We start from the raw sequence: 15,474 nt of genomic DNA, 5'->3' as shown, positions 1-15,474 counted from the left end.
ACTACCCCTTAAAATTGAAACACGTGGCCAATAACAAGACACAAGAGACACGTCTTGATCCCAAAAGTCCAATTTCGAAACGGACTCTCTTTAATCGGGTGCTCTCTCACATGAAGCAGCCTCGTTTCACCCGATCCGAGTACATCCTACTGTGGATTGAGAGCTCCTTTGCACTGTAGCGTAAAGCTATTAAATACGTTTGTCCTCTAGAAGAATGTATAGTGCCCCAATTGAAGTCAGATAAATATTTATGAGTTTGTTCTAACTGCCCAATTGATATGGTCAGGGAAAAGACCTGGTCTGCCCCCCCCTCATATGAGATCATTACGAGAGGAACTTCTGGATTAAAGACCCCAGACCAATGAAAGAGAAAAAAACTCAATAATTATTCCACATATTCAATAGCGACGTAACGACGTTGATATTTGAGCATGCTACAGTATATAAATAGGAAAAAGCATATCTTATTAATATTACTGATGATATAATCAGTGCAGAGAATAATTGCATTTATAGTAATATAGTACATTTACACTACAGTACGGTTCAATATACCCCTCATATTCTGAAGTCATCTCAAGCCAATTCACCAAAAAAAAATCAATTTTGCTTTAAATGGTTAAGAAAGCATATATTTTTTAAAGTGTATTTCATAATTATGACATATATATATTTTAAACATATGTTTGTTTAAGAAAAAAAAAAAAGAATATTCATAAATACGTCATATATAACAATTTGCGTGTTGTCCATATCTTGCAAGCCCTTCTTGTTACGGAACAAACCACTATCACATATTCACATGTGTGAGAAAAGGCCACAGAAGTAATCATAAGAGATGTAGAAAATATCGATTTCTTTTCTGGTTAATTAAACTATTTATATTTTGTTTAACGAAATTAAGACGACCTCTTGTTTGATAAAAATAAACTAAAATGAATCCACATATATATATATATATATATATATATTAATATTATCATAGAAAATGGTTAATTCATACATATATATATTTTTTAACTCAAAACCTATACTTTAATAACACGTTAAATTATTATTTATTTATTTTTTTAAAATAAATTGATAAAAATAGTAAAATAAATTATTTAATTAATATGTTGGTCCCTCCTAAGAAATCCTAGTTGCATATAAGATAGATTATGTTGGTGTGTCTGTCGTCCGCTGACTCATATGGATTATCATACTAATTAAGATGTTTTTCACATCTGATAATGATCTTCATATTATTAAATTCATTTAATATATTACATATATATGTATATGTACATCATTGATGTTGTTGTGTCATGTGTGAAGTTGAGATCAAAAGGTTTGACATGCGGATGTTACTTGCTGCTGAAGATTAAAATGGATATGACTACGTAATCCACAACAATTACGTGGAAAATCACTCAACATGCAAGTGATGCACGCTGGCATTTTTTCTCTAATTATTTATGGAGGAAATAATGGGCCATTTATCGGTTACTATGGGCGCCTCTTTGAAGCAAGTGAAGGGTTCCTATGGCCTTTCACATTACCATCATAATCTTACAAAATCCTAGTGTCCTTTACCAAGAGAATCTTACCACATGCCATCAAAATTTCAGATTGACACACCTAACTCCATTATAATGTATTGACTGTAATTAAATACTTCATGTATTGTTTTAAGTGGCTGTTTTATTGAAGATGTTGAGCTTTTGTTTGGTTCTTGGTGCTGCAAATGAAAAGGAAATGAAATTAGAATCGTCGGTGATTTTATATGGTATTAAAGTAGTCAGTGTTAAATAAGAGTTATGAGGGATTAATTAATTGGTTTGATGTGACATATTATTAATTAATAAGATGGTAAAATGATAGAGGGATCTATTTAAAATCAAAAGAATACTTAAGGATCTAATTATTGAAATTGAAAACATAAAGACTAATTTGAAATCACATGAATACATAAGGATCAAATTTAATTTTTCCCATAATTTTTACTGTCATTATAGGGGAGGATGCATGTAAGAGAAAGGAGGAGCAAAGGAAAGTGTACGAGCTATGTGAGGACCCCTTGATCAGTGGGGCCCCTCTCAGGAACGGAGGCCCAGTTTTTTGGCTGGCGACTCCCTTTTGCAGGGAATCACAATCCTCACACATCACCCTATGCTTCCAATTAAATGATGTATATATATATATATATATATATTTCCTTTCTAAACAAGATTTAGGAACATAACAACTCATTGTTCATCCAATCACTGGGCTTCCCTTAGGCCTAGTGCAAACCGGTCCATGGGCCTAAGGGTTATAAACGGATGTTACAATTGATACGACAAAAATGAGACTTCTATCGCGGGTGACAACCTAGTGATCCAAATAATTTTCAAAGGATTTGATGTACATCTTACTTTGACATTTAACATGTGTCTATCTCTTAATTCTTGCTATATTATTCCCTGGTTTCATAAAGCATTGTGTTAATTATAGTTAGACCAATAACATAAAATAACAATGTTTTATGGGGTAATTCAATCAACTAAAAATTACGTTTTATAATTTTTTTTTTTTTATGAGACGTAAAAAAATTATTATTATTATTATTTTGAATGAAAAAATAGAAAGCTATCGACTCTGAACTCCCCCTCCCTCACACTTTTTGGCGAAAAAAAAAAAACCTGAGGTTGTGCTTAATTCAAAATTCCCTCAACAAATTGAATGCATCCACGTTTTAACTCCTTATCTTTTGCAGATAAGAGGCCAACGGTACTCCAAACAACCATCGATCATACGGTCCTCACAATCCCATCCGTCCATTTCCACACCAAAACCCTCCCAATTCGACCTCCACCTCAATCCCCTCACCCAAATCACCAGCAGCAGCAGCCAATCAACTAGCCATGGCTGCCCTCCAACACACCCCCATCTCCCTCCAATCCACCAAATCCCCACCGTCTGCTCGAACCCCAATTCCAATCAAAACCCACAAACCCATTCACAGCCTCTCCTTCTCCACCACATTCCCATCCCTCAGACTCAAATTCGCCGCCACAAACTGTAGCGGCGGCCCCAGAATGGCTTCCGCAGCAGCCACCAGCTACGCCGTGGCGCTCGCCGATGTGGCCTTGGCCAACAACACCCTCGAAGCCACCACCGGCGACGTGGAGAAGATCGAGAAGTTCTTCTCCGACCCATCGGTGTACGACTACTTCGTGAACCCCACCATCGACGTGGAGAAGAAGCGCAAGACGCTCGACGAAATTGCGGCCTCGGGTGGCCTCCAGCCCTTCACGACCAACTTCCTCAATATCCTGGTGGACTCCCGAAGGATCGACCTTATCAACGAGATAGTGACGGAGTTCGAGGTGGTGCACAACAAGCTCACCGACACGGAGCTGGCGGTGGTTAGCTCGGTGGTGAAGCTGGAGTCACAGCACTTGGCCCAGATCGCCAAGCAGGTGCAGAAGCTGACCGGGGCTAAGAATGTGAGGATCAAGACCGTGATCGACCCCAGCTTGGTGGCCGGCTTCACCGTCAGATACGGGAGCGCCGGGTCCAAGCTGATTGATATGAGCGTCAAGAAGCAGCTTGAGGAGATTGCTGCTCAGATTGACTTGGGCGATATTAAACTTGGTGTATGATTTTTTTTTTTTTTTTTTTTTTAAAAAAAAAAAAATTTCTGTCATTTAATTTATCTTTTTTGTAGTTATTTTTGTATGAAGTGTGTAAAACCTTCTTAATTTTCCGATTATTGAACTAATAAGTAATTCAATTTACCATTTTTATCATTTATCATTTTAGAATAAGTAATAGTTTTCTATACTATCAAAACAAAGTATTCTGTGTTCAAGTTTGAATTACAATTTCATAAGTTCTGTCAGATTTTCTTTTTTTTTTTTTAAAAAAAAAGATCTTAGTGCAACTGTCAACAAAGCTGGTGTGGGACTGTGGAGTCTTCTCCAAAAAGTTGCTTTTGATATATGAATTGTGCTAGGCCAAGGAGGAGGCACCATGCGCATAAGATGATAGGATGCAGACACTAATGATCCACGTGCTATTGGCTATTGCTATGTGCTCCAATGGACCACATGCAGGCAAAGAAAATGGTCTCGAGGGAAATGGTCCAGCGGCTGACCCAAAGTTGTGCTATGAGTGCCCTGTGCGATTAATGCGTCTTCTTTAAGAAGAGTCACCACATGCTCACAATTGTGGTACTGGGAGGCAAAGTATTTTCAAGCATGGCTAGTTTTTTCTTGTTCTTGGTGGGGGCAATTATATAAAACTAATTGGGTATTGGACAAACTAATAAAATGAATAGGTGATATATGTCACCAAGTGCGAAATCTGGAATTTAACTGTAGGGGCAAGATTGCTTTGAAATTTTAGTTTGAGGAGTCATCATTAATGAATGAATAGGTGACATATGTCACTGCACCAGATACCCTCTATTCGAACAATGGGTTCTTCGGTTTAACATAGTCATTTAATTTTGGATGATTTGATATGAAATGTTGATCTTTCTCACACTTTTTCTTCAAAATGCCACGTGTTGTGAGAATTTGGTTGAACGGGGGACTCGACATTTAAACGGGATGGGTATAATCTTTAAGTCTTTTTCGAGCCAAATTGTCTTACGTTTGACCTTTTAATGACTGTGACACTCACTATATTTGTGTTTTGTGTTTTTAATTATACCTTTCATTTTACACTAAATTGATCATCTTCAATTGAAATGGAGAGGATCCTATTACTGAAAATACCCTCTATTGTTCGAACAACGCGTTCTTCGGTCTAATGTGGTCACTTGATTTTGTATGATTTGATATCAACCGTTGATTTTTCTTGCTCTTTTCCCTCAAGATGCCATATGTTGTGAGAATTTGGTCGAACGGGGGACTTGACATTTGAACGGGATGGGTATGATCCTAATTTTTCTAAAGTCTCTTTCAAGCCAAATTGTCTTATGTTCGACGTTTTAACACTTCAAATTATTCATGCTTAACATTATTACGACCACGACGCTTACTATATTTATGTTTCGATATTTGATTAATATTTTTTGTTATATTTTCATTATTTGTAGGTTCAATAAATTCCAAGTGTTACAAGCTTTCCTTTAATGGTTTCAAAACAACTGAATTCAGTGCTGCCTCTCACATGTCATGGCCTTCAAGCTCTCTTCTTGTTGTTGCAAGCATCACTCCAAGTTAGTTCCTTCGTGGACTGCTTGACAACCCACCTTTAGGAGCCGTGATTCAGCGCACGCGGCGTGCGTGGCACGCCCACGCACGCCAGTGCAAATTTAAAAAAAAAAAAAAAAAATTTTTTTGCAGGCACGCCGCGTGCTGTTTTACATTATCTCACCTTTAGTGGCAGCCCTCTTCTTGAGGTTCAGTCCAAGAAACATTGAATCGGGTCAAATTTGGCCCATTTTCAGTTGAACGTATGATTTTCATCCAACGTTGTCTTAATTTTGCTAGTTAAATGTTATTTTTAAAAAACAAAAAAAGAAAGAAAAAAGAAAGAGAGAGTTGCTGCAGATTATTACATTAAAAAAGAAAAAGAAAAAAAGGGAGAACTTGGGCTTGGGGACCAAGTTTGGTGCGCACTTTAATAGAAAGGGGCCAAGCCCCTTAGTTTAAACGGATTCGGGTGTCAAACGGGTCAAACTGCTTGACCCATGATAAGTTAAATTTAATCAAATTTTAGTTAAAAACGACAACGTGTGGCTTAAAAGAAATGTGATTAAATCTGAGCCCTCCAATACTTTTACAGCATACAGAAGCCGGATCCAAAAAAACGAAACCTATAAAGGGTCACTCTTCTATGTTCCACACCACTTCCAGTTCCAGCCGCCTCTCACGGCGTCACGCTCTCCCTCTCTCTGTCTCTGTCGGCTCAGAGAACACGGCTGCCGTGACTCTGTTGCACGGCACAGTCTCTCACTCACAGGCCACAGTCCGTGACTCCATCATCTCCGGCTCGGAACTCCCTCTCTCTGTCTCTCCGTCGTCTCCAGGTCTTACTCTCACGTAGCAGCGCTGCTCTCCCTCTCTCTCTCGGTCTATCCGTCGTTTGATTCCATACTTTCCGTTTGATTCGAAAATCCCGTAAGTCCTTTGCAGTAAAACCCAATTTTCTTTTCAGGAAACTTCTGTTTGGTTACTGAGAAAATGAAAGAAGAAAAAAAAACACTGCCATGTTACTGACATATGGGTGGTTTCATGGTTGCAGAAGCAAAAAAAAAAAAAAAAAAAAAAAAAAACTCAATAAATCAGACGTGTCGGGTCACTACTAGTTAACTAAACGGCTCAAATGGGTCATGCGGTGTCACTCATTAATTTTTTTAGGGCTTGACAAATTGGGATGGTGTTAGAGAAATCACCTATTGTTCTAAGTCTTTCTAAGTCTTTCTAAGTCTTGCGGTCAAGTAAAATTCCGATTTATGTGATATTTTGAAAACCTCAAGGACCTTCAGGATAAGTTTTGAAACTACAAGGACCAATTTGGTACTAGCCAAACCAAAGGCACTATTACCATGAATGATAGTTTCCCTTTTTCTATATTTGAGAAATTGAGACAGCCAAAAAATAATCAATTTATTTACTTCTTTCCAGGTAACAAACTGAAAATATTGCAAAATCCTAACACAACGCTCTAATGGCCGCTAACGAAGAGAAAGAGAAAGAGGAGGAAGAAGTAGAAGAGGAAGAAAAGCTTTGGTCATTAGACTCGGAAGTAGGAGAGGCGTTGGATTGGTTGGACTCCAAGGATGACTACGAAGCTGTGGAGGGGAGTTTCACACTCAACTCGAGGCGTCCCAACGCTCATGGTGGGCTGCACTCTCTCTCAAATACATTGACGCTTCAACCGCTCTCAAATCGTAACCAGAGGTTTGCCAATCCGAATGCGATTGGCATTCGAGCTTCGCCTTTGGAGGTATGTTCGTTCTGTGTGCAATTAATGTGTCTGAATTGTAGGAAAAGATGGGAAATTTGATTAATTTCTATGCTCTTTTATTATATACAATGTTGCTTATCTTGTTGACCAAATAGGGTGCTAGGGAATTGCACTTTGAAGTTGCTCATTTGGTTCATAGAGACCATGATTAAGTTTCACATTCATGGTAATGTACTAATTAATTTGAGAAGAACCCTTAGGGGTTGGCTCAAGTGGTAAGAGCCTTGATCTTTGTGATAGTCCATGAATTCTAAGGTTCGAATCCTCTTGGGTGCAAACATTCATTGAGGCCAGCCCGTATTACCCGATTCGTGTAGAGGGGGCGTTTTACACGGGTCCGAAGTTTACTTAACAGGGGTGGGTACACAAAGTGACCCTCTCTTAGAGGAGTTCCTCGTAAAAAAAAAAAAAAAAAAAAAAAAATTGGAGAAGAAATTGATAGTCTTAGCCTTGAAAATTTTGGTGAAATTGAGGGTAATGTGTGATGTCCAAATTATATTGTGCTTTAAACACATTTTTTGAGCTAGTTGATTTGGTTTTAAGGGATTATATCTTAATTTCTTGGATTTGAATTTACCCTTTTTGTTAATACAAGTCATTAATAATCTCATTATTTTTACTATATATGTATCAATCCCTGCTTTTCCATGTTTGTGTGGTTTGTGTTTGATTGATTATGTTTGTGTCTGTTTTTCACTTTTAACCAAGTCAAATTGATAGTGCAGGAGTGGGAGGGGAGGTTGAATGTAAGAATGTCAAACTCTGTGATGGCTGCAATTCGTGAAAGTGTTCGAGAGATGGCCATTGGTAAAACTAAAACTACTGATAAAGCAGACCGTGCGACTGTTGAGCAGGTGAAACATTGTAATCTTTATCGGCATTTTTGAACTATCAAAAAACATAAACTTTTACCTGATTCTCTTTATATTGTCCTCCAGGCCATTGATCCAAGAACTCGCATGGCTTTATTTAAGATGCTGAATCGAGGTGTATTTCATGATATTAATGGCTGTATTTCAACTGGAAAAGAAGTATGTAATGCAGTGCTAGTTTTCATTTCTGTACTGATACCTATAGCGCGTACCAGTTTCAATTCTTACAAAGTCTGAATTGTTGGGTAATATGTCCTTATCTTGCAATCATTTTTTTCAACAGGCAAATGTCTATCATGCAACCAGATCTGATGGTCAGGAGCTGGCAATCAAAATATATAAAACTTCTATTCTGGTATTTAAGTATGTCCAGGTGACCCTTTTAGCTTGATAATCTTGTGGCTTAGTTCCATGGTTCAGAGACTTTGTTCTTGCTTGTAGCTTGGTAACGAATTTAACTTGGTGATCTAAACGATAACAGGGACAGAGATCGTTATGTCGAAGGTGACATCCGTTACAAAAATGGATACTGCAGGCATAATCCCAGGAAAATGGTGAAAACATGGGCTGAGAAAGAGATGAGGAACCTTATGAGGTAAGACCAACACATTGTTCCTGATGCTTTTAAGTCTTTTAGGATTTTAAGTTTTTGGAGAGGAAATGACATTTTATTTCAGTAAACGTATGAAGATCTAGTGGAGGAGCAATGTATTTCAGTTGTTTGAGCTGTCATATTGTATTTAATATGGTCACTGTGAACTGCAGGGTGAAGGCAGCGGGAATTAGGTGCCCCACTCCAATTCTTTTGAGACTTCATGTTCTGGTCATGGAATTCATAGGTATTGTGTGCATTGGTGTGTTATAATAAATATAGTTAGATGGATGTGACTTTTTAATCAGAATTTTGTGCAAAGAACAATAAATTGGGCTCTCACCCAACATGTCAATCATATATATTAGTAGTAAGTGGGGTCCCTGCAGTTATCCTCAATACAGATTAAATACTTTCTTAGTCATTTTAATTTGAAGGTGTTTACGCGAAGATTTTTCGTTTTCATTTATTTTCTTCTCCTCACTTATTCTCTTGTGAACGGAATTGAGTTTGGGCTTCTAAAGTAGAGTTGTTGAAGTTTATTGGTGGTTGTACTTGTACAGGGAAAGCAGGTTGGGCCGCACCTCGACTTAAGGATGCTGCCTTATCGCTTGACAGGTTACGTGAAGGTTATATGGAGGTGTGTTCATATCTTTTTAGTCATTCTTCAAGAATTCTCTGTTATGAAGTGTGGAGCCTGCTCTCTAGAATGTTGGGGGAAAATATTAGTTATTAAGTGGTCTCTGATGTATAAGATGATGGTGGATTTTTCGTTGATTTGGACCTATAGGTACTTAGTTATGTCAAGTGGAACCTGTCATCTAGAATGATGGCGGGATGGTTGATAGTATAGGTGGGGTGAGGTTTATCACTTGAATAGATCGGGTTGGAGCAGCCTAGATAAAGAGATTTTTTAGTTATATAAAATCTTCTGTCTTTTGATATGCTTAATCTTACGAAATTGTACTTTTATTTTTTAACAAATTTGGTATTGGTTTACGCATCAACAACAAATGCTTCTATTATAGCTTTCTTCGGCAAGTGTAAGGGGCTTAGTGTCATAATTTGCTGTCTTGTTGAAATGATCAAAATATCTTCTTGGCATTGCTTTTTTCAGATGATTATTGCAATGCGGACATTATATCAGAAGTGTAAACTGGTGCATGGAGATCTCAGCGAATATAACGTACTTTATTTTGAGGTGAGCCCCAATTATATTTGTGTGCGCTTTTTTTTTTTGGGGGGGGGGGGGGGGGGGGGGTGGTGCGCTAATATTGAATTGATTCCATGCGTAATTTGTGGACATTTTGATTTATTTTCTTCTTTATTTGCAGGGTCACTTGTATATTATAGATGTCTCTCAGTCGGTTGATCTTGATCACCCTCATGCCCTTGAATTCCTACGTCAAGATTGTGTCCATATTTATGTACGTTCTCTGAAACCAAAAATATCAAACTAAAAGTGCTTGTAGTCAGCAGTATGAGTTAACTAAGCTTTGGTGGCATGCAGGATTTCTTTAGAAAACATGGTGTAGCTGTTATGACGAAACGCGAACTCTTTGATTTTATAGTTGATCCTTCTATTGCTGAGGAGGCTGTGGACAGTTATCTGGAAGAGGTTTGGTAATTTATACTCTCAAATTTTCTGATGGACTTCAGGATATTTTTATTGAGACTGCTTTCAACTCGTTTCAGGTGCAACAAAAAATTTTGGCCAGAGGAGACATATCTGTGGAGGATGAAATTGCAGACCATGTGTTTGTGCAGGTAACAGTTTCTTATCCCTCCCTGGCCCCAACCCCCCCCCCCCTAAAAAAAAAAAAACTGTGTGGCAGTGGCATTATGTTCTAGGAGTTTCTTTTCATCATCTATCCCCTTTTCATGGCAAATTTTAAGATCCCCTAAATTGGGTTCAAGATTGATACTTGAAGTGGGTGTTTGTCTCTGTACAACTGATAGATTTTGATTGCTCATAAATTGTTGAGTGTTTTTCATTTTCTGGTGTTATTTTACAGTCATTCATCCCAAAGACGCTAGAACATGTGAAGAATGTCGAGGAGGATGTACAAAGGATAACCAGCGGCCAGGACACTAAAGATATGTATTACCAGACTATCACAGGACTGAAGGACGTTCTTTCAAGAGCTCAGCAGTCTCCAGCTGAACAGCCAGTAGACCCTTCTGATGGGTCATCTATTAATCCAGCTGCTCATTCTAATCCTTCTGAGAATATAATGGAGTCTCAAGCAGTCGAAGACGAAGAGAACTCAAGCGATTCCGAAGCGAGTTTCTCATCTCAATCTGAAGCAGAAACTCTCGCAGATAAGAAAGCTGCTAGAAAAGAGAACAAAAAGAAAGTCAAGGAGGAGAAGAGGGAGGCTCGCCGGAATAAAGTAAACAAGGCTGTGAAAAAAAGAAGGAAGAAGCTGTCCAAAGCTCACAAGACTAGATAGCTTGCTTGTAGTGCAACTATGAAGCCAAGTTTATTTATTAGATAAATTTTGCAACCATTTTTAGTTTCGGGAAAAAGAAACAATTTTGGCACTCAAGTGTGATCATGTAGTTTTTCCTTCCACCCATTTTATCTTTTTTTTTTTTTTAATTTGTTTAGTAATTAGAGTTTTGTAGTTAGCATGGCCCTGAAGATATGAAGGGCTAAATTAATCTCAATTTAAGGTATTGTTGCTTTTCATTCGGACTTCATGGATGGTGAACAGTTTTTTTTGTATATGAAGATTGAAATTTCTTAGATATATAATTCTTGTACAACTTGTTGACGTATGAGTTTGTAGGTGTGGCCGTTCAAGATTATTTTTGTAATGCATCTATAAAAGAATGTTATGGGTGTTTTTGACAATATTGAAGGACACCAATTAAGCTATTCTAATTATAATCAGGAGTTGTTTTTTCTGCACTCTAATTTTTATTGCTATGAATTGATTAATACTAAATAAGTCGAATTAGTGATTTCCTCAAAATAAATTCTCTATAAATGGTATTAGAAGGGAATAATATGACCATTAAAAGATGAAAACATAAAGTGGAAAATATGACTGTTGAATAATTCGACTTATTTTGTAAAAAATATGACCATTAAAAGATATAATTGTTTAAAAAATACGATCCTTAGAAAAAATAAATAATAAAATAAAATAAAATAAAGAGTGATTTGAAAAGCCATTAAGTAAAATAGATAAAAAATAAAATTTAATTAAAAATTTTAGATAAAAATATATGTTAAATTAATGATTAAGTGATTAAATTTATTTATTTTTATCGTCTTAATAATTTAAAATAATTAAGTTTTCAAAATCAAAGGTGCGGACGGTAATAGTGACTTTCTACCGGATGGGACTTCTATATAACTTAATGTGACACTTTCGACGCAATAATTCTCAGTAACTTTTTTTTTTTTAAAGCCGTAGTGAAAACGAACTTCTTTCGCGGCACAAACAATGTCCAACTCCACGGAACAAACCCTAGACGAAGATCACGGGCCTTCGACCGCCGATCAAAACCCTAACGAGCAGAGCGACCAGCAGTCCCAGGAATGGGAGACCATGGCTCGCGCCTGGCTCTGCTCGTTCCCCGAGGCCAAAGCGGTCTCCATGGACGAGGTCGAAGCCTGGATCGACGCCAACCACGGTTCTCTTCCCGAAGGAATCAGATCCATGCCTCGCGCAGATCTCTGCCAGAGGCTCATTTCCATCCAGAATTGCATGAGACTCCCCTTTCAGGTACCACTATTTTTACTATTTCTTTTAATTTCGAGCTGTTTATTTTCCAGATTTGGAATTATATGTATGCTTAGGGATACAATTTAACGAAATTAATTTAAATATTTTAAGCACTTGGAATAATTTTGATTTTATGTCCTTAGTACTGAAAACCGAAAGGCAAAGTTAATTAATATTTTCAAAAATTCGTTTCTTCAAGTATATTGTAATAATGTTATTTGCCATCTCTCTTATGGCAGGAAAAAGAAGCGAGTCAGTTCGATAGTGAGAATCCACCGTATCGATTTCAACGTACTGATCAATGGCGACCGGTGTATATTTGGTTAGAATCTTTGAATCAAAACGAGGTGGTGAAGTCTAAAGAAATTTCTGACTGGCTGAGTGCGAATCCGGATGTCCAAGAACAGTTGTGCTCTCGGCATTCCCGATATCATTTGATGCACTACATCAAAAAGTGCCATATAAAGATATTGAAGAGAAAAGAAAAGAAGATGGTATCAAATACTTTCTTGTATCGATTCTCATCATCATCATTGGAATTGTTAGTGTCCTTTTGGTACCTGAAACATTTGGAGATGTTGTTATGGTATTAGGAGTTTGACCAGCTATAGAGTGAGATTTTGCCTCACCTTTTTTTCCCCTTTTGTGTTTGTGGCCTCAAAGGGATATTAGTTCAGAAATATTGGATGCTTCCATAAACTTTGGCCTTGGAGATTGATGTCTTCCCCTTATTACTTGTACTTGACTGTTGTGCATCTATTACTGCTTTATGCTTACTTAATGCTACTGGTTTACTTGAACAGGGTGGGCAGCAGCAAAACAAAGAAACTTCTCTAAAGGTTCGCAGGACCGTGGTGATGAAACAGCCAGCGGCGCTTCCATGTATGTCTCCGTATTGTTTTTGGGTATTATGCTTGGAGGTTTAATAGAAATAGATTCACCTATGTGTGCTTTCCAGAGCACCTCGTGGCAAAATTCCATCCTCTGCAGTGATGGCACAGTAGAAAATGGAGTCGTCACCAAAAACAAGAAAAAGGAAAAGAAATGAAGTAATAAACAAGCACTAAATTTCAAAATGCCACTCCAAGAATTCTTTAAAGTGGCCTTTCTAAAAGGAAAAACTTCAGCTCAAATGCTACAAGTATAAATGCGCACATTATAAATGTTGTGTAAATACAATGCAATGGTTCTGCCTTCATGGGATGTCCACAATGGCCTCCTTGTCTCCTGCTTTGGAAATAGTTTGAGTGCGTGTGTGCGTTTGTTTTGAACTTTTCTTTTACAAGACTGGTTCTCTGTCTCTCTCCTTCATGGTTGTTATCTGGAGGACATCTATTAAGCGGAGCCTTGATTGTTCTTTTTATGGCTAATTTCCTTTGTCAGTTGCACATTTAATAAATCTCATAACTTAGTAGTAGTAGTAGTAGTTTTGGCATATTTAGTTTTATTTCTTCTTTTGTTTAAGAACAAAATGTTTGGCACATTATTAAATGGATCATTATGATCTATATTTGCTCTACTCCCCTGACAGCTCTTTAGATTGTAGTTAGATGTTATACTAAAACAATTGTCTGGTCAGAAATACATGCAGGTGAATCATTAGGACCATCATACTTGCAAGCATCTATTAATTGATTGGGTTAACCAACGACAGCCATCTTCAGTCATTATATATACCAATTAGAAGCATCTTTATGTTGCTACCATGGTTGCTTTGACAAAAATTGCTAATCTTCAAGCATTGAGATGTTTAAAATCTTGTTGTAAATGTTCTCTGGGTGGGTTGACAAGCTAACTGCAGTTCTCTTTCAAGATATATGTTCTTTGACTCTATTTTCCAAACTCCTCACCTTCCATTTCCCTTGTTCTTTTCCATCTAATTTTTGCAGACAGTGCGGTAAGCAATTTACCTAAAGATGGTGATGTGTACATGACAAAAAGAAAGGAAGCCTATCGCAAATTTGAGATGTAAGCTGCTTATGAAGTTTTTCTTGTTAATTTGCGTCTTATGTAGCAAACTTTTGTTATGTTTCATATTGCTAGATGCAGTGTGCTTACTAATTATTTTAATTGTATTTCAGTTTGGTGGAGTTGGAGAAGCTGCTTTCCCCAATTTTCTCAAAGAGTCAGCTGTGAAGTAATGAAGCAATCTTGAAACAGCAAATATATGCCCACAGATCAAATGTATGCAAACTCAAGAACGGCCAATGCTGACTCCCCTTTTGTAAATAATATTTTTTTTTTCACAATTGACGACCAAAGATCTTCTCTCCAATGCGGCTCAAGAGTCTTAGGGAAGTTTTCGTCCTTCTTATAGATGTAATGAGGGACAAAGTCTTGAGTCTCTTTGTACAAGAAAGGCCTTAAGAAATTTACTTTGGTGTGTTATATGTGTTACTGGATATAAGCAGGATATTTTCTGGAAAAATCTGCATTGTATTGCTTAATATACCGTTCCGCTGGCAGCATGCTTCCAAATTTCCAATTTGTCTTAATTTCAAGGCGAAAATGCAAAATTAAATATGTGCTGTCCAAGTTATAATGTGTAATTTACAAGGTATATATATATATATATATATATATATATATATATATATATATATAATATAGCTCCTTTTGCTGTTTGCGTTCGATCTCCTTGTGTAATTTTTTTTTTCATCTATTTGGTGGTTGATGTGAAAAAATTGTAGTTGAAGATGGTCAATTTTATGAATTTGTGTGCTTTCTTCTTATATACACGGCATTCCATTTTTCGCATTGTGGTGGTTGTTATTATATTCATTGATTTGGGTGGCTAAATTATAATGTGTAGTTCCAACTATTTTTCGATCTACTTGATTTGATAGTAAGGGATATTTATATGCCTATCGATTGGCTTTGGAGAAACAGAAAAGGAAAAAGGCTAAGATAGACGACTGTGGTGGGATTCTTCCGGGTATTGGATAGCTGTTGTTTTACGCTCGTGGTTAATATATGTTGCGACGACGACCAATGTCGTTTTTATGTCCACGTGCTCGTCTTCCATGTCTGTGTGGGTTGCGTTTGATTGGATATGTTTGTGTCTATTTTGACGTTGAACCAAGTAGCTTGATAGTGCAGGACTGGGATTGGAGGTTCAATATGGACATGTCGAACTCTGTGACAGCTGCAATTCGTGAAAGAAATCAGGGAGAGAGACACAATTTGTAACTGTCTGACCTCTTTTACCCTTCTGAAAGGATTAGTTGTTTATACTAATAGGTTGCAGTGGAAAAATTTTCTGTGTCTTCAAACATTGAGGTTTCTAAGATCTAATTGTAAATGCTTATGCGTGAGTTCCTCCCCCCTC

The 15,474-nt window shown here is 37.2% G+C and overlaps 3 protein-coding genes across 3 annotated transcripts; all 3 read left to right on the top strand.

Annotated features, from left to right (window-relative positions):
* The first annotated feature begins 2,777 nt into the window (after positions 1-2,777).
* On the top strand, positions 2,778-3,636 carry ATPD (F-type H+-transporting ATPase subunit delta). The gene has a single exon (XM_059587302.2). The coding sequence runs from the start codon at positions 2,886-2,888 to the stop codon at positions 3,624-3,626; it is 741 nt and encodes a 246-aa protein (XP_059443285.1). The 5' UTR covers positions 2,778-2,885; the 3' UTR covers positions 3,627-3,636.
* A 2,180-nt stretch (positions 3,637-5,816) lies between these two features.
* Positions 5,817-11,104, top strand: LOC132176444 (uncharacterized). Its single transcript, XM_059588649.2, has 13 exons — positions 5,817-6,095; positions 6,603-6,924; positions 7,671-7,799; positions 7,884-7,976; positions 8,101-8,180; positions 8,299-8,412; positions 8,583-8,656; positions 8,973-9,049; positions 9,527-9,610; positions 9,744-9,836; positions 9,920-10,027; positions 10,105-10,176; positions 10,425-11,104. The coding sequence occupies exons 2-13, from the start codon at positions 6,646-6,648 to the stop codon at positions 10,860-10,862; spliced, it is 1,641 nt and encodes a 546-aa protein (XP_059444632.2). The 5' UTR covers positions 5,817-6,095; positions 6,603-6,645; the 3' UTR covers positions 10,863-11,104.
* Positions 11,105-11,822: 718 nt separating this feature from the next.
* LOC132188320 (uncharacterized) lies at positions 11,823-14,631 on the top strand. The gene is made up of 5 exons (XM_088514782.1): positions 11,823-12,146; positions 12,386-12,640; positions 12,950-13,028; positions 14,036-14,114; positions 14,228-14,631. The coding sequence occupies exons 1-5, from the start codon at positions 11,865-11,867 to the stop codon at positions 14,280-14,282; spliced, it is 750 nt and encodes a 249-aa protein (XP_088370908.1). The 5' UTR covers positions 11,823-11,864; the 3' UTR covers positions 14,283-14,631.
* Positions 14,632-15,474: the final 843 nt, after the last annotated feature.

This window comes from Corylus avellana, chromosome 3 (genome assembly GCF_965113065.1).
Source record: "Corylus avellana chromosome 3, dhCorAvel1.hap1.2, whole genome shotgun sequence".
Lineage (NCBI taxonomy): Eukaryota > Viridiplantae > Streptophyta > Magnoliopsida > Fagales > Betulaceae > Corylus > Corylus avellana.
This window is presented reverse-complemented; position numbering and strand designations above follow the sequence as displayed.